Here is a 23,505-nt window from a genome sequence, read left to right as displayed (position 1 = left end):
ATTTTTTGAAGCGAGGGCATCGTCTGTCTAGCTCCCTTATCACAAAGCCACTGGTGCTGTAAACCTCATATGGCTCTATCTAGGAAGGCTGCCACTATTGTTGGCTATATAAACTTTCCCTGGCATGCAGGTGGCAAGCCTTGTAAGATCCTACAGGTAGCGGTTCCTCTCTGAACATCAAAGGTATGTTAAACAAAGTTATATCTTCATGTTTTAGGTTTCCTATTGTATTCCACAGGACAAACATTCAGATTGTAGGTTTCCAAAAATAACATATAGGTCCTAAATATTATTCATTGGAAATAATGAAGACACTGTCAGGAATTTCTATCACAGGAAAATAATAGTAAAAGGAAATTCCTGTGCAAATCCCAGCTGGAGAAAACAAGTAAAGCTGCTGACCTGAATGGGTAGGATAATAGGATAGCACATTCTTCTGCTTACCTGTATATTCTTCTATAACACTGAGTTCTGCATCAATATTGTAACAAAGTAGCAGAATAACAGGGTATATAGGAAAAAACAGTTCTGCAAAGTTAAGGAGAGAGGAGAGGGACCTAATGAAATCAACGATTCATATCAAATAGAGAAGGTTACGAATGCTGTTGTTTTCTAGGATTAACCGTTTATGGAAATTAAATGTAGTTATCTATAAATCATTCATGCCAAAAGCAAAGAAAGTCTTACAGAACAAACAGCCACTGAAATGGGACCACATTTCCCAATATCAATCCAGAAAATCCGTACTGCTTAACCCTTTGGGTGCCAACATCTCTGTTAGAAATGTTAAGATAGCCGCTAAAAATGCCAGTGTCACTCACATTTGTCATATAAATTCACATAAAAAAATTTGGGTAAAAAAGATTACATTTCCTATATAAGGTAAACATTACAGGTCATTATGATGAATACAAATGTTTGTTTGGCAATTTTCACACATATTATGACAAATTCACTTGACACTCAAGCAATGTTCCCTCTAATTTTACGAAGGCTTTGTGCGGCAAAAGATTTTGGCTGTGCAACTTTGGAAGGAAATTTTAAATTTTGTGCGTCACTTATATAACTGGAAAATGATGTTCAGCATTTGTGTTAACTTTACTTCAAAATAATTTTAAACATTTAAATATTCAAAACACAGCACACAATGTAGTTAATGGGTGAAACACACATTAATTGAGTCCACAACTGCAAAAAGGGACCACTGCTGCTTTGTGCGCTCTGTTCTAATGTCTGTGCGCACGCTCGTCGAGTTGTGTGCGCGCGCACGTGCGCACAGCTTAGAGGGAACACTGCACTCAAGGGTTAAGGCGGAAGTTCCCAAACTTTTTGAATCATGCACCCCTGAATATCACAATTTGTTTCACGGCACCCTTAGGCCAAACGTTTCCCAGTGATAACATTTTTAAAAAAATGTAATTAAGTAAATTGTGTTTATATCCCATCCTTAGTGTCAGTTATGTGGTCATGGACAGGATTCACTTCTGTTTGTCCACAATTTGCCTATTATATTGGCCCTACATAATTTCAATTGGTCAGGAACCACTAATCCAGTTTACCCCTGAAAGTCTCCCAAGACACCCCATCGTGCCACGGCACACAGAACAACTGGGTTAAGGTCTTATGGCCATCTCACACAAACTGTTTCTCAGATGTCTTGTCACATGTTTAAAAATTATATTTCTTAATGACTTATTATCATCTTTTATTATAATGCACCAAAATTTAGATATTACTATTCATTAAAGACTAAAATAACTAAAATAACATTAAGGCAGAAGATGACAGGTGTCATCTGATCTTTTCACATGAGCTAACAGCAGTGGCTCCCAAACTGTGCACCTAGGCTCCCTGGGGTGCCTCAGGACACTTGCAGGGGTGCCATGGGTTGGAGGTCCAGGACCAATTCAAATTATTTATGATCAATTATTTATGGACAAAACCAGTGCTGGTGGCTGCCAATCATAAAATATGTTTACAAACAGAAGCCAATCATGCCCTTTAACACATAACTGGACCAAATAAGCACATTATAAACACAATCTACTTAATTTTATATATATATTTTTGGGCCTAGGGGTGCCGTGGAAGGATTCTGATACTCTAGGGTGCCGTGATTTGAAAAAGATTGGGAACCAATGGCTTACAGTATAAATATAGGGAACACTGGATAAATAAAGTGGAAGGAAATACAGGTTAGGCATTCCTTTTCTAAAATGCTCAGTATTTTGGATAAGGTATCTTGCATTAATGTTGTTTAAACACATCAAACACATGAAATACATACACATATATTTTATTTGAGCAAGAAAAATGTTTCAAAATATGAAACAACATTTGTGTACTACAGTATCTCAGGCACTGGGCCTCTTTCTGACAAAATCCTTCTTAGATGGACAAAACCTTGTGCACTGCACATAAAAATGTGCAGAAATATTTAGATTTGTGTGAGTTATTTTGTTTCTGTGCAGGGTAAATAGTGGCTGCTTTATTTTTACACTGTAATACAGATCTCACTTTGAAGTAAAACCTCACCCAAATCTAATTCTCTCTGCAAAAGTTACATCTGCCCCCCTGCAGTGCACATGGTTTTGTCCATCTGAGAAGAATTTTGTCAGAAAGAGTGAACTAGAATAAGGCCCTGTATTTAAATGCCAAGCAATCATTCTATTGCACATATATAGTGCCAGTTACATATCATGTCCCCAGTAGTGCCAGTTACAGATGTACCCAGTAGTGCCAGTTACATTTAATGTCCCCAGTAGTGCCAGTTACATATCATGTCCCCAGTAGTGCAAGTTACATATCATGTCCCCAGTAGTGCAAGTTACATATCATGTCCCCAATAGTGCAAGTAACATATAATGTCCCCAGTAGTGGCAGTTACATATCATGTCCCAAGTAGTGGCAGTTACATATTATGTCCCCAGTAGTGCCAGTTACATATCAGGTCCCAAGTAGTGCACGTTTCATATCATGTCCTCAGATACCATCAGATAACCAAAATTCGATGGACCAAATGCTAAGGATGGATTTTAGAATAATACAGCATAAGTAAAAAATCCAAAGTGAGCAGATAATCAATAGAATCATACACAATCAGACAGTGTACCATTGGAGATGTGTCCTAATATGTAGCTCTGTCACAATACCAAAGTGCAATTTTTAACTCTGTAAAATGATGTTGTCTTGGGTGCAATAGGTGATATTTATATTATTTTCTAGTATTAAGAAATTTAAATAATATTTGCTATATAAACTGTATACATTGTATATTATGAATATGTATATACATTAATAAAAATAAGGGAAGAATATTCATTTAAAATTCTTGAATATCCTACAATTTATTCTAAAGAAACAAATTGAAGAAATTGGCAGGTTCCTTTAAAACTCTTACACAATGTCATACTGATAATCTTAGATTGACATAATACAATAATAGTAATATAATAGCATATAAGTGTCAATGGCTATGGTATCCAGATGGGTGATAGACAATGGCTAGTCGACAGTAAATAATTTGACGCCATGGTTGACATAGTCAAAACTAGAAAGGAGAGGGTTTGGATTTACTTGGATCTGAAAGCGGGATCTTTTTGGCTATCTAAAACATGTGACAGCCGATAGCCAATTGGAAAAATCAGAGATTTCGATAATTTGGCAATAAGAACAGAGTTAATCCGAGTAAAACTGAACCTACTAATCTCTAGCAAAACGTTGCCACAAGCAAAAGGTCGATATGGAGGGTACAGTTTATTAATAATAGATTCATGTGCTCAGGTCTCGATAATGACAGCCTAAAATGAAATAGTGATATTGACCTTTTCATGTGTCAACCTTTTTTCCCCCTGTGTAGTTACATTGCTTATGACAACCTCTTTCCAGTGCCTATCTTTTTCTATTGTTGACCTTGTGCACCTCTTGGGGTCAACCTAAACATTGACCACCTAATATGCCACACCCAATTGCCAGCTGGTTATATTTAGATTTATTTACAGCAGCATACAGATGGTATTTGACTGTACTTTATACATATTCTATAGGGTCGGCCACTCCATTGATGCCCTCACAGCATTTTGGATACAGTTTGACACAGTGCTGCACTCATGGCATCAGGGGAGAATAGAAAATATACCACCAGGTTTAACAACAATTAAATATCAGTTAACAATATGATAGATATCGAAACGTTGTTAACCCTTTGGTGAGGTGATTTAAACTATTTGGAAAAAAAAAATTATATATATATATATATATCCTATATATTTAGCCAGATCTGTCACTCAACCCCTGTGTAGAACATTCCTGTGTAGAACAGTTTCATGTGTATAACGTTCCACCCCCTTGACATCACCTCCCCCAGCCCAGCCAGGGCTACAGTACACGCCCACCATCCACCATTACTCCACAGCCACCATCCACCATTACTCCTGCACATCCCTACCCTCTGCCGGGACCCCCGCGACCCCCCTCCCGCGATTTGCAGGACCCCCGCGACCCCCCCTCCCGCGAATCGCGGGACCCCCGCGACCCTCCCGCGAATCGCGGGACCCCCGCCCCCCTCCCGCGCCCGCCCCCCTCCCGCGATTCGCGGGACCCCTGCTTTCCCCCCTCCCGCGAATCGCGGGACCCTCGCGACCCCCCCCTCCCGCGATTTGCGGGACCCCCGCGACCCCCCCCCCTCCCGCGAATTGCGGGACCCCCGCGACCCTCCCCTCCCGCGATTCACGGGACCCCCGGGACCCCCCCCTCCCGCGATTCGCGGGACCCCTGCTTTCCCCCCTCCCGCGAATCGCGGGACCCCCGCATCCCCCCCTTCCCGCGATTTGCGGGACCCCCGTGACCCCCCCCCCTCCCGCGAATCGCGGGACCCCCGCGACCCTCCCGCGATTCGCGGGACCCCCGCGACCCCCCCTCCCGCGATTCGCGAGGTCCCCGCGACCCCCTCCCGCGATTCGCGGGACCCCTGCTTTCCCGACCCCCGCGACCCCCCCTCCCACGATTTCCGGGACCCCCGCGACCCTCCCGCGAATTGCGGGACCCCCGCAACCCTCCTGCGAATCGCGGGACCCCCGCAACCCTCCTGCGAATCGCGGGACCCCCGCGACCCCCCCCTCCCGCGATTCGCGGGATCCCCGCGACCCCCCTCCCGCGATTCGCGGGACCCCTGCTTTCCCCCCTCCCGCGATTCGCGGGACCCCCGCGACCCCCCCTCCCACGATTTCCGGGACCCCCGCGACCCTCCCGCGAATCGCGGGACCCCCGCGACCCTCCTGCGAATCGCGGGACCCCCGCGACCCTCCAGCGACCCCCCTCCTGCGATTTGCGGGACCCCCCCCTCCCGCGATTCGCGGGACCCCCGCGACCCCCCCTCCCGCGATTCGCGGGACCCCCGCGCCCCCCCCTCCCGCGATTCGCGGAACCCCTGCTTTCCCCCTCCCGCGAATCGCGGGACCCCCGCGACCCCCCCTTACGCGATTCGCGGGACCCCCGCTACCACCCCCTCCCGCAAAAAGCGGGACCCCCGTGACCCTCCCGCGAAATGCGGGGCCCCAACGGCACCTCCCTCCCGCGATTCGCGGGACCCCTGCATCCTCCCCTCCCGCGATTCTCGGGACCCCCGCGACCCCCCCTCCCGGCATTAAAAGGGCCCCCCGCGCCCCCCGCATCCTCCCCTCCCACGATTCGCGGGACCCCCGCGACCCCCCCTCCTGGCATTAAAAGGGCCCCCCGCGACCCCCCCTCCCTCGATTCACGGCACCCCCCTACTGCGATTTGCGACCCCCCCTCCCGCAATTCGCGCCGCCCCCTCCCGCAATTCACGGAACCCCCCGTAGCGCCCCCTCGGCACCTCTCGCAATTTGCGACCGCCCCGTAATTCACACACCACCTCCAGCGCCCCCTCCCGCAATTTGCAGACCCCCTCCCGTGATTCGGGGACCCCCCTCCCGCTATTCATGCCCCCCTCACGCAATTCACGGCACCCCCCTTCCTGCGATTCGCAGCCCCCCACGACCCCCCCTCCCGCGATTCACGGACCCCCGCACCACCCCCCTGCGCCCCCACCTCCCTTTATTCACGCCCCCCTCATGCAATTCACGGCACCCCCACACCCCCCCTCCTGCGATTCATGACCCCTCCCACGATTCACGTACCCCCGCACCACCACCCAGCGGCCCCCCCCCCCTTGACTCACGGCACCCCCCGCGCCCCTCCCGCAATTCGCGGACCTCCGCAACCCCCCCTCCCGCAATTCACTAACCCCGACAACCCCCCTCCCCCAATTTGCGGACCCCCCTTCCCACGATTCAAGCCCCCCCAGCGCCCCCTCCCACGATTTGCGGACGACTGCCCCTTCCCGCTAATCGCGGATGCCCGCACACCACACCACCCCCCTCCCACAATTTGCAGACCCCCCTGACCCCCTTCCTGCAATTCCACCCCCCAGCAGACCACCGCGACCCCGCTCCCGCATTTCACGTACCCCTATGACAATGGGGGATCCTGTACCACCACAAGCAGGTACCGCCCCAAGGTGGGAAATCCGGCCCTGGCTGCCGCACTGCAGGTTTCCCCACTGCCCTCTGCACCAGCGCCACAACTTTTATCAATGTCTTGCCCACATACCACTATTATACAGCCTCCTGCTCTCATGCACGCTCACTCCCTCCCAGTGGGAGGAGACGCTCACCCACTGCCGGGAGCTGCATACTGTCCCCCACCCTCCTCCAGTTCTAGGGATGCCCATCGACCATCAATGATTTCAAATAATCGATGGTTTATGGCCGATGTTGAATACTTTTGCCATCAATGTGGGAGGACAAGATGGTTTCCCTACAACGATGGCAAAGGAGAACCGATCAAGTTTCAAATTTTTTTAGGCCACCAAGTTCTGATTGACCCACGGCCTATTCAGTCAGATATAATGGATGACCATCGATAGCTACAACAATCGATGGTTATCCAAGTAATATGTTACTACTATCGATGGCAGGGTGCAAAATCGCCATCAATGCCAACCATCGATGGTGTCTGCACCAATGCCTATCCCTACTCCGCAACAGCCGAAATCCTTTATTACCCCTCATGCCCACACACCTATATCACTGCCCTGCCTCCTGTTCTCCTGCCCCGTAACTTCCGCCAGTGGGGACCCGCTCACCCTGTGTTGCCCACATTCCCCTATCATGCTTTACCACCCAGCCTCCTGCTCTCATGCACCCTAACTCCCACCCAGTCGGAGGAGACACTGACTCAGGGCCACCGTCCTTTACTTCTGTGCTGCCACGCTGGACCCTCACCCACTGGCAGAAGCTGCACAGTGTCCACCACCCTCTTTAGTCCCCCGTATGCCCACACACCCCTATCACTACCCAGCTTCCTGCTCTCCTGAACCGTAACTTCCACCACTGGGTAATCGCTGACGCTGTGTTGCCCACATACCCCTATTATGCCTCATATCCCAGCCTCCTGCTCTCATGCACCCTAACTCCCACCCAGTCGGAGGAGACACTGACTCAGGGCCACCGTCCTTTACTTCTGTGCTGCCACGCTGGACCCTCACCCACTGGCAGAAGCTGCACAGTGTCCACCACCCTCTTTAGTCCCCCGTATGCCCACACACCCCTATCACTACCCAGCTTCCTGCTCTCCTGAACCGTAACTTCCACCACTGGGTAATCGCTGACGCTGTGTTGCCCACATACCCCTATTATGCCTCATATCCCAGCCTCCTGCTCTCATGCACCCTAACTCCCACCCAGTAGGAGGAGACACTGACTCAGGGCCACCGTCCGGTACTCCTGTGCTGCCACGCTGGACCCTCACCCACTGGCAAAAGCTGCAATACAGGCATCTTTCATACAATTCTAACCATATTTCTCACAATACAAATGTTCACAAATTAAGGGGCGTAGCCCCTTACGCCGGTGTGAAGAGCGCCCGTAGGGCGCGATGAATCACCTAGTATATATATATATATATATATATATATATATATCCTCTAGTATTCATTCAAATGAGAGTAAGGGAGACATTTACTAAGATGTGTATTCTACTTCACATGTGATGTTGCTATGGGCAACCAATCAGCATCTACTTCTTATTTATTTAGCACCCTCTAGAACAGGGCTGGGCAACACCGGCCCGCCAGATGTTGATGAACTACACATCCCAGCATGCCTTGCATCAGTTTCAGCATGGCCACATAGCAAAACTAATGCAAAGCATCCTGGGATGTGTAGTTCATTAACATCTGGAGGGCTGGTGTTGCCCAGCCCTGCTCTAGAAGATAGTAGACAGGATCTGATTGGTTGCCCATAGCAACATCACATGTGTAGTAGAATACACATCTTAGTAAATTTTCCACTAACTGTCAATGGTATAAAATAGTAAAAATACATTTGTTATATAAGTAAGGGGGACATGAAAAACAACATATTCAAGTAGATAAAAAATTGGGTACTTATGTAGTATCTGGGCTGCCGATTTTTTGATTGTATGCCTTAAGTTAAGGCATACAATCAGATGCGATGCGATGCGATATCGCATCGCATCGCATCGCATCGCATCCGATATCGGATGCGATGACCCGATTTTTCCATAGGAATCAATGTTAAAATGATTCCTATGGAAAAATGGGTCCTTTTCATACCCCTACTATCCAAGTGGGCATGGAGTTGGATATAAACCTGTGGCGAGCGTAGCGAGCCACCGAGCCCGAAGCGTGGCGAGCGAAGCGAGCCCCGCGAGGGGACGGTATTCGTCCCCTCGCGGGGCTCGCTTCGCTCGCCACGCTTCGGGCTCGGTGGCTCGCTACGCTCGCCACAGGTTTATATCCAACTCCATGCCCACTTGGATAGTAGGGGTATGAAAAGGACCCATTTTTCCCATTGAATTCCATGTTAAAATGGACTCAGTCCATTTTAACATTGATTCCTATGGAAAAATCGGGTCATCGCATCGCATCGAATCGCATGGTCGCATGCGATGCGATGCGATCTCCCGATCCGACCCGATTTAGAAATCGGCAGCCCAGATACTACATAAGTACCAAAAATTGTATACGTTTCTCAAGAAAAAGGGGATAAAAAATATTTGTGTATGTATAAAAAAGTGGATACAAATATATATATATATATATATATTTTTTTTTTTTTTTTTCATTAAACAGAAACATTGCTAGACATCATTATCCGAGTGCCGCACCTGGGGGCCTGGCCGGGCCTCCTCTTCCTCTCTTAAAATGCCCCTGCCAGGGTTGTGTTTAACCAGGACCAAGCCCATAGGCTTCATGGGATTTTAGGCAGCATCTGAAACTTGAATCTGTCATTACAGGTGACATTGGGAAGCAGAGATTATGCCATCATTTAAACTTTCAGAATTCACATGGATACTGATATCTAGCTGAAATAAAGTCTACTGACTTCTTTCATAACAGTGCAATTGTTCTTTCTTCGCCTTGTACCATTGGAGCCCTGCAGGTCAAAGTGTCTCAGCAAAAACAAAAAGCAATGTTCCCCTACTCTCTGTTGGGTCCCCAGGCTTCAGCCTAGTAAGGCTGATGCAAATGGTCATGTGAACTTTCTTATTAATACAATACATTTGCTTAGCCTGACATTGTAATCAGTGAACTAAAGTATTAACAGCATAGAAGAAAAGTGCTATAAAACTCTTTGTGATTTGTTTTGCAGGTAAAGAGGATCCATGCACCATGGGGGATTGGGAGTTTCTGGAAAAGTTGCTGGATCAGGTGCAGGAACACTCCACTGCTATAGGAAAGGTCTGGCTGATGGTACTCTTTATCTTCCGTATCTTGATTCTCGGTCTCGCTGGGGAATCTGTTTGGGGAGATGAACAGTCTGACTTTGTCTGCAATACAGATCAACCGGGGTGCCCAAATGTTTGTTATGACAAAGCCTTCCCGATTTCCCATGTGCGCTTCTGGGTGCTTCAGTTTCTCTTTGTTAGCACTCCTACTTTGTTTTACCTGGGCCATGTAATCTACCTTTCTAGAAAAGAGGAGAAGCTGAAGCAAAAAGAGGATGAGTTAAGGGCAGTGATTGACAAAGATCAGCAAGTGGACCACGCCATAGCGGTCATAGAGAAGAAGCGCCTAAAGGTCTGCATTCAAGAAGATGGCAGAGTCAAAATACGAGGGGCCCTGATGTGCACCTATACAACCAGCATCATATTTAAGAGTATTTTCGAAGCTGGCTTCCTTCTTGGCCAGTGGTATCTGTACGGCTTTGTAATGCCTGCCCTATATGTATGTGAAAGAGTGCCATGTCCACACAAAGTAGACTGCTTTGTGTCCAGACCCATGGAGAAGACAATTTTCATCCTTTTCATGCTAGTGGTGTCACTAATTTCTCTTCTACTCAACATTTTAGAACTTATTCATTTAGTCTGCAAGAACATGCTGCACACTTTAAAAAAGTATTCCCCCTACATCTCCAACACAAGATATCATAAAGAAGAGGATATGTATCCAGAGAATGGCACAGGAACAGCCACTGCACCTTTCCAGGACAAATCATACATATTCCTTCCCATGAGTGAGAACATTTCCTACCCAACATACAAAAATCAGAATGAGGACAACTGGGCTAACTTGAATACAGAGAAACAACTAGCTATCCATGGAACCAAACCAACTCATCTAGAACATTACAACACTAGCACTTTTACCGCCATGTCTCCTAATTCTCACGTTGTAGTTGAGAAGCAATTGAGTAGAGCCAGTAGTTCAGCATCCAAGAAACAGTATGTTTGAGAAACTGATCTCACTATTTTTGGTGTCAGTGTCCACGTCCAAGCTGTGAGTCTGGATTGCAAGTGCTCACCCCTGAAAATGCTGAGTGAATGAGCTAAAGAATAGTGGGGACAACAAGGCTTACTTGAACATTGATTTTCTGCCTTCAAAATTGGAATTAAGAATAATAACAGTAATCTGATCAGGAATTTGGTTATATTGACTTAAGTATAACTAGATCCGTTTCACATGTTTGAGTTTAACTGTGAAGCTCAAGCAAATGATACTGTAAGGAACTTATTGATAACTGATGTTCACATACATTTGGTGTGGGTGTGGTAAAGCAGCCCGACAGTCTGGAGTCTGACATCTGAATCCCGACCACCAGTACTCTGACAGAGGGAGTGAGCCCAATGAAGCCCCTTGCAGGCTCGCTGCACGCACCACGCTGCTGGCTCGGTGGCTCACTGTGCTCGCCTGTGGGGGTCATGGATCCCACAAAGGAGAATAGCCGCTGTCAGTTGGGATCCTGACTGTCGGGTCGTCGTCCGGCACCATTTTGGTGTTATGATACAGTGGTGGCTCATTATCAACAGAAATGTCCATAAAGCACCATACACTCTACTCAGGAGCTGCAGCTGATATAATTAACAATATAGTTAACAATGTCATCCGCCCCCATGGGTCCCGATATTGCATGTACACACTGAACGATATCGGCCGCCGATAATGTTAAATTAATTGTAATTTTTTTTATAATTATTATTATTCAAAAATAGTCTACATTGAATGTTAAACAAGTTAAGTTGAGCTTTTGTTCTTATTTTAAAGTGGCTCACCATTGGATCTGCTACTAGCGCTAGGGCTGTTGAGCCTGACTAGACATTGGACCGGAAAGGGTTAAGCAGCCATTCTGCAGCAGTATTGTAGTATTGATACAGAAGATGTGAATATCATATTGCCAAATGCATTTATTTTCCATTTTGTGAATATCCACTTGACAGGGTCCATTAAAGCATACAGAATGTGCATTATTAATATTTAAACTTCCTTTGCAATTATTTTGGGACTGTATATTGCTGAAATTTGTATATCAAGGAAACAGTTAGTTAATATGTCTGTCCTTTGTTGACATTTTGCTAAATACGTAGAGGAAACAAGTTTCTGTTTCTGCTCCTCAACTTTTTATATTAAAAAGAAAATATAATAAAACAATCATTACTAGTTTTTCAAATTGTCATCAGTGTGAATGTTATTTATTTTTAATTTTTTTTTTACTGTAACTCTTGTCTGGTCCCCTTTAAACTATTGCCTTGGTTTAAGTAGACAATTGATGTTATTATTTTTTTTATTTACCTCTTCTCCTGAAGTTGCTATTTATTTTACTAAATGCCATTTGGTTATCATGGAAACCACAGGCACATAACATATAATGTAATGAGTGGAAAGGTTTTATAACACCCTTCTTTGCAGCATTACCATATTAATTTGCATAATGTAAATTATAATTTAAGTATACTTTACTTAAAAAAATGTATTTCCGTTTGCTGGCTTTATAAATATGACTTCTTTCAAGCCCCACACGTTAGTACAGTGTGCAATCATATATTAGTATGGTCTTATATTAGTCTGCTTGGTCCCACATAGGCTCTTATTCTAATTGATTTGGTGGGGCAGGCGGCATTTGGTCCACACCAATTCACAGCGTTGAATATGTGCCAGAATAAGGTAGTGGATGTAGTGGATGCCGGGCAGACGATGATGGGGGATACTCTAAGGGGATCCTTCCCATTTATTTATAGGTTCTTCATGTATAAACTACTATAATTTATATATATATATATATATATATATATATATATATAGTTGTTTAAATGATTACCCCTCTACGAATGGTTAGAGCTCTGTCAGTTTTTATCTTCCTATATTCTGCTTTTCTTCCTTTTCCTGTCCTGGGCCAGTTTCCCTTACATGAACTTACTATACTTGTTTTAGTAAATTTTTGTTGTTCCCAAACTCAGCCCTCAAGACTCCATCTTGTCCAGTGCACTGATTGAGAGCTTAGATCCACATTCACAAACTTGGCAGCAGATCATTTGATTTATTCCTTGTATTGCATGTTTTCATCTCATCTCTAGTAAAGTTGCATTATATACTACTTATATTGTGGCCATCATTTGAGCTGCCGGAATGGGGAGGGGGAATAACGTAAATGCATTGCATTTGTCTGCACTGTCAAAATTCTATGCTGGCCATAGTCATAAGTCTAGTGTAATTATAGGCCCATTATAGGCCCATATGTCGGCAGGGGCCTTTTAAGAGAGAAGGAGGTCCGTGTGCAACCTCGTCTGGCCAGGCTCCCTCCTCCCTGCCGGCAGCAGTACTGCATTATGCAGCACTATAAAGTTTAAGAACTAGAGGGCTCAAACTCTACTGTGCATGCACAGATTGAGGGGAAAATAGTACAGAGGCCATTTTCCAGTGGTGATTTCCATTTTACTGCTGCATTTATTGTGGGGCTATGGAGGGGTATTAAAAAATGTGTGCAACGTGTGCCCCCCCGGGACTCAAGGGCCCATGTACACCTCACACACACAGCATCCATTATAAATATGCTATTGTCCATCTGCTAGTGCAGCCATCATAACTAATTTTACCACTTACTTTTGCCCTTTAATTGGTACAATAAGACTAAAAACACCATTCAATCAACACGTGCACAACTCAGAATACTAATCAACCCTGACTACACACCCACTACAATCCCACAAGACAGTTCTCTTCCATGTATATAATCAGCTTCTACCCTGTTGATGCCCACAAATGCTCATTGGACAGACGTAGCCTAGGGAGCCCCATCATTTCTGATGTCAGCCCTGTGTACACATACACCTAAATGGGTCCTGACTATGCAGAAATATACGAAACATCAACATCAATGTGTTGAACTAAGTCCAACTATAAAAAATGAACGTGTTTCCATTAAGGCTCGATTTTGAGGCCATAATTGACCATTAGCCATATTTATAAATACAATATTAACAGTATGTCAATAAGCTTTTTTTTCATATGATAATAAAATTGTATTGTATTTGTCCTTAAATGTGCTGTAATCTTATTTCTCTTCATGGTCCTTGGGTAACTGAAAACAAGCTGGCTCTCAGCATTGATAGAATAGTATGCATGTAATTCCTGGGCAAAGGCTAAACTCACAAAGTGAATTGCATCAGAACTTCTGATATATGAAATCCTAGACATTAATAATAGCCACATATAAATACATGGGTCATAAGTACACACTGTAGCTTGAACTTTTTCAGCTCCTATTATCTCAGCAATACCAATTCCCACCATAAAGCAATCTCAGCACACTTTCTTATGTTTGGACTGCTTATGCCAATTTTGTATGTGCATTACGAATTATTTTTTATGTGTGATTTATATTTAATATAATTTTTAAAGCAGACTGTTACAAATAAGCAAAGATGATGCCTGATGCACTTACCTTGTATGACAACCACAATATACCGGCTGGACTCATAGGCAAATGCAGGGGGGGTTTCTGGTTGCCTGGAAACCCCCCTCCTCTTTGCAAGTGCGTTAAATTATGACAACAATAGCACTGGTATGTAATATGATCAATAGAGCTGCCACCACATCAGTGTAACGGACAGAGCGGAGCTGCTGCACATACCCTGTAGTAGCAGCTTCTTATACCACATTTACTCTATCTATGGGCCTTATAGAGGCACTCTTTCTGACAAAATCCTTCTTAGATGGACAAAACCATGTGCACTGCAGGGGGGCAGATGTTACTTGTGCAGAGAGAATTAGATTTGGGTGGGGTTTTACTTCAAAGTGAGATCTATATTGCAGTGTAGAAATAAAGCAGTCAGTATTTACCCTGCACAGAAACAAAATAACTCACACAAATCTAAATATCTCTGCACATTTTACATGTGCCCCCCCTGCAGTGCACATGGTTTTGTCCATTTAAGAAGGATTTTGTCAGAAAGAGTGAACTAGAATAAGGCCCTATGTGTGGATCTGGGCCCTCAAACATTGCTCTCGACCAGAGGGCAGCTACCAGGAGGAAGAGACAGGAGCCTTACCATGAGGTGGGAGATTGTGAGCTTAGAAAGTGCACTACTGGTTCTATTATGTTTGTGTATGTATGTACAGTATTTCTTTATTTCTTTCATTATTATGTTTATCCTTTTCCTGACCCCTTAAAGGTTTGAAACGTCCTGAACTATAGACCATCTTTATTGTTAAATATTAATACCGTATTCCATACACTAGTATCTAGTGTATAAAAAAAGACCAATATTCAGTGTTTTTACCACTCCCCCAGACTCCCATACTTACTCCAATATGCTGCAGAGTGGTAGATTATGGATTACATTTGTAAACCCCCTCTAAAAATCCTGCTTTTGCCACTGGAACTAGATATTCTTACTCATATACACCAACCTTGTAAGATAAATGTCACGCCTTTTGCTAAACAGCCTAAAGTCCTCTGTTGACCCTGCGATTTGGGTGGAAAGATTTTCTCTTCCCCCATTTAAATGGTAACTGTACAGATAGCAAACCTTGTTTTTCCACCTGCCCACACACTATTTACCTTGGCCAGTGACTTTGAGTTCTCTATTTCCTACTGCTTCCTGACTCTAGAGCCTTCATTAGGTGTATGAGAGTCACATTTCTAAGCAACACCTTATTTATGTAAAAACTTATACAGATAAACTGTAGCCCTTAATCCTCAGCTAACGATGAGATCAATACTAGTATGTTTTATTTGATATTTCCTACATTAAGGAAGAGTATGAAAAATGGTGATCATTTATGTATGCAAAACCAAATGACTAATGTATCCTAATAAATAATAATAAAGTTGTGGGATGTCATCACATCAGTATTCATTGTAAAAATACGATAAATGGCATGCCAACTAATGTAGATAATCCATTATTAATTTATAGCTATTATTACTCAGTAATCCAGGGCATGAGATACAATGGGGCAAATGTATTAAGCCTTAACAAGAGATAAATGCAAGGGTGATAGAGATAAACGTGCAGCCAATCAGCTCTTTACTGACTTTTTTCAAACACAGCCTGTAACATGGCAGTTAGCAGGTGATTGGCTGGGCATTTATCTCTCCTTATCACCCTTGCATTTATCTCTTGTTAAGGCTTAATACTGTACATCTGCCATATGCTGGGTCTGATTCTGAGTGACACATATAGGGGGATATTCAATCTCCGGCGAGCACCTCTCGTCGGGGAGATGCCCGCCGGGCCCTATTCAATGCTGTCTTCCCCGACAGCATTGAGCAGGGTATCTCGGCAGAATGAGCCCTACATCACTAGCTGTCGGGCTCGTTCTGCCGAGAACAGCCGGGAAGTGACGAGCTGCCGGCTGCAGCTCGCCCCTTCCCGACCGCAACTCGTGGCCATGCCTCCTTTTCGCTCCCCGGCAGGCGGGACATTGAATCCCGCCTGCATGTTCTCGGTCGAGCTGAAGGAGAACAGGACTGGGTCACGGCGGTCGAGCAAGCTCGACTGCCGTGACCCTAACATTGAATACCCTGCCAGTCTCGCTTTTTCATTATCTTTTTTTTTATTGAAAGGTAAGGCTAGGAAAACAATCAGGAGACAACTGATTTTCTATCACTGATAAGCTGCCCATACACGGTCCGTTTAACGGATCCGTTTGGGACTTAAATAGCACGCATTGCATCTCATCGCATCGCATGCCTTGTGCATGCCGTGTGCATGCCGTGTGCATGCAATGCGATCCAATGCCATGTGTTGCTAGTACAAAAAGTATGTGCAGCACATGCTTTTTGTACCGTACTATGTGATGCATGGGAACGCGCATCGCATAGTACAGAATGGAGCTGATCTACAACGGACCGTGTATGGGCAGCTATACACCTAAGGACAGAGTGTGGTAATTGCATCCACTATACAAAATAAAGAGTACATTCTGATCATTGTTGACAAGAAAAAATGTACTCTGTGATAGCATGTCTATGTAGCGTCGCTAATTTAAAATTGAGCTTAGAGCTCTTTAAATGATCATACGAGAACAGTAGTAATATAATCTATTGTCCAAGCTGAGCATTTTCTCTCAAATCCAAGATGGCGGAAATTATAATTCAACATTTGGGGATAGCAAACTATTATGATAAGCAGACTGACTCAAACAGAATAATTCTAATATAATTCTCAGTTTTAGGCTCATTATTGTGCCCTCATTGTTGAATCCTAGTATTCTCACTTTCCAGTAAGAAAATGTACTATACAGGGTATATGATAAATACAGTAGTCTCTCTGGTTTTCTATTATTTTAGATAAATATATATCATTGGCTGATAACTTACATGCCAACATATTTACGGGTTTGGTATTTATAATCAATGCTGTTTTCCTCCGCTGCTAAAAGATATGTTCCTATAACTGGTCGCTCTGGTATGTTGCTATGTAGCTTAGACAGCTGGAGGAAACAGGTCTGCAAGTATTTCCAAAAGCAACATATAACCACAGATCGGCTACTTCCCAGGTCACTGGTTGTGTTTTTGGAGAAGGTGAAATCTGAGTGTTTACCCATCTCTTACCATCATCCTCCATTGACCCCAAACTGCAAAGTAAGCAGAAAAGTACCTCCTTGTTTTTGTAAAATTTAGAGGGAAGGCTAGACAGGAGCTGATAAGGACCACTAATCCTGCAAGGCCGGAAAAAGTTAGGCATTTAATATATTAGTGGAGAAGATGAGCTGCAAGGTTTATCTGGCAGAGAGAGCCTGAAAAACAAGTCAGTAATATTTATACAGGAAAGAGGTCAGTCCAGGTCCTAGCAAGAGCAGGGGAAGCCTCGGGAACCTGTCCTGAAAACATACAAGTACAGTAAAAGCAACATTAGGACTCTTTGGTGTCGGTCCGGTGCTCACCTTTCCATGCCCTCCAGAACACAACTGATTGTGAATTTCCTGACTATATTTGCCAATCCCCAGGCAGACAGCATTTTTGGAATCTTTAAGTGTCTTTAGAAGGTTGTTTTTGTTGTAACACAGTTGTATGCCAATCAGAAGCCCTAAACGGGTAAATGAGTTACCAACGTGTGCCAGTTAAAACAATTAATCATCATCATAATCAGCAGTCACTAATAATATTATGAGCTGTGTTTTGGCACCAAGAACACTTTATGGCTCAGAGTAGGCCTATGGGACAGGTTCAGCGCAGTGGTGCTTTCAGTTCTCCGCTTAAGCTGTCATGAGTGTCATTTATTATGATAACCCGTGGACTGTAGTTCTACTATTTACTTCATGGTACAGCAATTGTTTTTCTCATTGGTTTACATTTAGAGGACAATTCAAGTGATTCCAATGGTGGCGATGTGCCATTTTAAGGATGGTAACTGCTTCACATCATCACTCATGTACCCTTATTCAGATCTGATCGCAGTACAAATTTGTTCTCAAAATGGGCAAAACCATGTACACTGCAGGTGGGGCAGATGTAACATGTGCAGAGAGAGTTAAATTTGGGTGGGGTGTGTTGAAACTTAAATCTTAATTGCAGTGTAAAAATAAAGCCGCCAGTATTTACCCGGCACAGAAACAAAATAACTCACACAAATCTAACTCTCTCTATACATGTCAGGGGCAGATCCAGGATAAAATGACAGGGGGGGCATCATGGTAAAAGAGGGTTTTGGTGGGGGATGGGCGGTGTTAGTGGTGCCAGTGTACATGCTAAGGGAGCGGCAGAGAGAGGGTGGGAATGGGATTAAAAATAGGCCCTGGCATTTAAAGAACGCAGGCCCACCATGGCGACAAAAGTGAAGGATGTAGTTGTGCGCGCGCCGAAGGCGAGCTCCGGAAAAGGGGTGTGGCCACTCAACAGGGGTGTGTCCTTGAGTGTAGTGTACAACACCATATACAATTTATGCAACAAAATATTAGACCCCATTATACTTGCCCCTTACACATGATGCCAAATGGAATGAGCCAAAAATCACATAATGCCACATGGATTGAGCCAAAATTCACATAATGCCACACGGATTGAGCCAAAATTCACATAATGCCACAGGGATTGAGCCAAAATTCACATAATGCCACACGGATTGAGCCAAAATTCACATAATAACACACGGATTGAGCCAAAATTCACATAATGCCACACAGATTAAGCCAAAATTCACAATACGCTTTATAAACAGGGACATTGTCCCCCAAAGGCGAGCATTAAATATTTACACCATAATGACCATTACACGTTAAATTACACACCATTATGTCCATTATGTATTATGCCAAGCACCATAATGCCTATTAAAAATTATGCTACATAAGTGCTGCTTATCTACATACTCATTGCCAAGGGTTCTTTGCTCATTTCCAGAGGTTCCATGCTCGTTGTCATGTGGGATTACATGTTCATTGCCAAGGGGAATACATGCTCGCGGTAAATGGGGGACAGCCGCCACCAGGCACAAGTGATAGCCACTGACAGTGGCAGAACCTGGCTGTATGCAGAGCACTGTAGGTACCGGCTATTTGAAATAATACCCCTTTCACACCAGAAAATGCATTCCCAGGTTGGCCCCTTTTACACCAGCCTAGTCCCTGCATTTTCTGGTGTGAGGGGGAGACAAAACCACCCCTCGCCCCCTTTAACCAGTTATCTAATTTAACCGGCTATATCTTCGGAAGCAATTTGCCCATTTATATGAGACAAGTATCATATTGAAGAACTTTTGAGTGGGCTTTGAATGATTTTGGTCCAGTGAAACTGGAATGTTTGGTTCCAGAGAAATCTGCCCTCAAAGAACATGAACAGCCATAAAATTACATTTCAAAAATAAAGAAATAGGTTTACATGCAATATCTCTGGAACCGATCGACCGATATGGACCAGCCTGGTATCATATTGAAGGCCCAGCGATTTGGAATTGAATGAGATCAACCACAAGCTTGTGTGATGCCAGGGCAGGAACTGACAGCTGTCGGAACCGGGTGGGGGTCGGAATTGACGGGTCCCATATTATCCTATGGGGAAAAAAACGTTACAGCTTTGCCAAGCGATATCTCCGGTTCACGGGGGGCTAGAGACACGGGGCTGGGCTCGTTGAAAAGCCCTGGTCGTCAGCTACAAAATGAAATGACAGGGGGGGCACGTGCCCAGGTTCCCCCCCCCCCCTGAATCCGCCACTGATACATGTTACATCTGCCCCACCTGCAGTGCACGGGTCTGGGACGGATATTAGACAGCACTTACATCGACAGCCATTACATCGACACCATTAGTTCGACAGCTCAATAGGTCGACATGGTTTTAGGTCGACATACCATTAGGTCGACATGTCATTAGGTCGACAGCTCATTAGGTCGACAGCTCATTAGGTCGACAGCTCATTAGGTCGACATGTTTTTAGGTCGACACTGCCATTAGGTCGACAGTGTCTATGTCGACAGTCAAAAGGTCGACATGGGTTTTTTCACTGTTTTTTGGCCGAAATGTCGACACAGTCGACATGGACACAGTTTGAAGTGTACCGCAGCCCCTCGCATCGCTCGCTTTGCTCTCAATGCTACGGGCACGGTGCCTCGCTGCGCTCGGCACACTATTTTATTCTCCCACCACGCCCTAGTGGATAGTAGGGCATGAAATACCGCCTGTCGGCACATGTCGGCTCAAAAAACAGTGAAAAAACCCATGTCGACCTTTTGACTGTCGACATAGACACTGTCGACCTAATGGCAGTGTCGACCTAAAAACATGTCGACCTAATGAGCTGTCGACCTAATGAGCTGTCGACCTAATAACATGTCGACCTAATGGTATGTCGACCTAAAACCATGTCGACCTATTGAGCTGTCGAACTAATGGTGTCGATGTAATGGCTGTCGATGTAAGTGCTGTCTAACAATAGTCCGGATACCCAGTGCACATGGTTTTGCCCATTTTGAGAACAAATTTGTATTACAATCAGATCTGAATAAGGGCCTTGGTGCACAGCAAAATATTTTCATAAGTCAATAAAATGAAAATAAGGCAAATATAATCCTTTTTTTTTTTCTTTTTTTTTATTAAGAGTTTTATTAAAGTTACAGATGGGTCTTGTCCCATCCTTGCTGGCGGGTCGCCAGAACGTACGCGCTGGCGACCCGCCAGCAGCCTCGCCAGCGAGGAGACTGAGACGCGCGTGCGTCTCACGCGCACGCGCATCTCAGTCTCCGTCGCTAGCGCGACAGAAACCCTGTCCGTCTCCGCCTCAGGGAGACGGACAGGGTTAGGGGGGGGTGCGGGCAGGCGGCGGGGACCCCGGGTTACCGCCGGCAAGCCGGCGGGGACCCGGGGGAACGGATCGAAGCGCCGTCGGAAGGGGACGCGCGCGCCGCTCGTGCGCGCGCGTCCCATTCTCACCATCGCCATGGCGCTGGCGGGGGATGGCGGCTGGCGACGCCAGCGCCATCCCCTGCAAAGATGGGACAAGACCCATCTGTACCATAGAAGTCATTAAAAAAGGACAGGAAACATGCTCAAAACAAGCCACCATTGACATAACATTGATAAATAGAAGAATAACAAAGCTATGTAAACAAAACACGGGCCCTGATTCTGATTGACTCAGTAAGCTGCTGAGTCCTTGTAAAGCCGCCTCAGTGATTACATGCCCCCGCTGCAGTATACTATTGCAACCATGCAAGGGGATGTGTCAGGAAAACACAACCCCTCGCAAGTGCCCGCAGCTGGAACATCAATTTATATTTGTGGGAATCTAGCCGAAGACAGGGAAGGAGGCTGACGTCATGTGTCGTCAGCCACCCACCCCCGGTAAACCTCCTCCCACCTAAATTCCCATGGGAATGCCCAGTGGTTTCATGGGGATGCCCATGAAACGCTGGGAATTCCCATGGGTGACACCCGTCTTGGCCACCACATGTCCCCGGGCCATACTGCTCTGTGTGAACAGCTTGGCGACTATGCAAGTCACCGTAGTTTCCTTTGCACATACCCTTGGAGGCAAACAGCTGGTGGACCGGAAAGGATCTGGACTTGGAGTGGACAAGGAACAGGGGCCCCATTAAACTTGTTCCACAAACCTTTACATCATCCTGACCTGCCCCAACCGGTTCCATACAGCCCAATAGCCCCATTGTGGTCAGTTTATTTTAATTGTTAATTTTACAAGAATAGGATACCTGTTTTTAAATTTAAAGCATCCATAATTCTTTTATCCCATCTACAGTACTTGTGAGAGGAAACAGAGGGAAAATAATTTGTTCAATGCGCTGTGAAATCTACTGCTTCGTGAGTATATTGTTGAGGGGGATTACCCTGTCTCTTATCAACTGAATAAAGTTCGTGACCTTAAGCTGGCCATACACAAGCAGTTTTATCTTCAGATCTGGCTGGTTGGAACAAAAACATGGTTATGGATGAGATCAAATGACAGTTGACCATTTGCTTGGAAATGCTGGAAAACTGACACAGGCGGCAGTGACATAGAGCCGGGCGGGGGGAGCCGGGAGCTGTCAGCACTGGAAAAAAAAGCCCATACAATGAATGGGCAGCCTGTGATTGGCTGAGCACTCTCTCAGCCTGTCAGCAATTGGCTGAGAGAGCGCTCAGCCAATCACAGGCTGCCCATTCATTGTATTGGCTTTTTTTTTTCAGTACTGACAGCTCCCGGCTCCCCCCGCCCGGCTCTATGTTACTGCCGCCTGTGTCCCCCGCAGCGTCCGCACTACTAGCAGCGTGCGTCCGTCCCCCCAGCCGCCTTGCAGCATCCCCCGCCCACCACCTCGATGTCCCCGGCCCCCCTGCTCGCTCCACATTGCAGCTCCCCGGGAGTTGCAAATGATACATCGCATGCGATGTATCATTTGCAAAACTAGGCACATCAAGTTCCAAATCGTGTGCCCCCCTCCCGGGGAGCTGCAGGGGGAAATCAGGTCTGACTTGTCCTTAGGACAAGTCGGACTAGTGTATGGGGGCCTTTACTGTAAGGGGAGATACCCCGACTGAATTGAATTGGCTATTATTTTAGTAGCACTAGTATTATATTGACAGAGTGATTGAAATAAAAAAACAGGATTACACGAGGGGAACGGCCCTCCTTTTCTCCCCTCTTGTCATTTCATATTCTCTAACAAGACCAGTATAACGAGGAATCACATAAGGACTCACGACAAGTTCTAGCATCTTATTTTGAGCACCCTTATTCATATTTCAAAACTATATTTTCCCAAGGCACCGTAGCCATTGGCACAGGGCCCCTGCACATGAGCATAAACTATAATGTGCATGCACACAGTGCACAAAGTGGGCCGGTATACGCCGGTATGGTATACCGGCATTTTCTTTGAGCACTGCTTTTCTTCTTTCCCTGCTCATCCACAAGGGGGAGAGAACACAGACGCGAGTGCACTGAGCTCCACTGCCCCGCTCAGCCCCTGGTGATGTCCACACCAGGCGGGGCCGGGTAGTTGCCAGTTCAGTGTGGTAGCTCCGGGGACCGCTGCTGCAAGCAGCGCACACCCAGAGTGCAGGGACAGGGAGCTCCACTACCTCGTTGACACCCGGTGATGTCATCACCAGGCGCGGCGGGTAGCAGCCAGGGTTTGGGGGAGAAGCTCCGGTTGACACGCCAGCTATCTCCAGGGTCTGGGGAGAAGTTCCGGGGACACCAGCAGCCAAGCAGCTCACTCCCCACACAGGACAGCGCCACATCATC

General features: G+C 45.7%; 1 protein-coding gene across 1 annotated transcript; it reads left to right on the top strand.

The window, feature by feature from the left end:
• Positions 1-27: 27 nt before the first annotated feature.
• On the top strand, positions 28-13,809 carry LOC146060448 (gap junction alpha-4 protein-like). The gene is made up of 2 exons (XM_083173658.1): positions 28-183; positions 9,696-13,809. The coding sequence occupies exon 2, from the start codon at positions 9,716-9,718 to the stop codon at positions 10,775-10,777; it is 1,062 nt and encodes a 353-aa protein (XP_083029784.1). The 5' UTR covers positions 28-183; positions 9,696-9,715; the 3' UTR covers positions 10,778-13,809.
• The last annotated feature ends 9,696 nt before the right edge of the window (positions 13,810-23,505 follow it).

Source organism: Crinia signifera, chromosome 2, assembly GCF_055691185.1.
Source record: "Crinia signifera chromosome 2, ASM5569118v1, whole genome shotgun sequence".
Lineage (NCBI taxonomy): Eukaryota > Metazoa > Chordata > Amphibia > Anura > Myobatrachidae > Crinia > Crinia signifera.
The sequence above is the reverse complement of the archived record's forward strand: the minus strand, read 5'-3'. Positions and strand labels throughout refer to the sequence as shown.

What these genes read in the sequence shown, in the direction of transcription:
- LOC146060448 (XM_083173658.1), top strand. Translation starts at nt 9,716, where the DNA reads ATGGGGGATTGGGAGTTTCTGGAAAAGTTGCTGGATCAGGTGCAGGAA.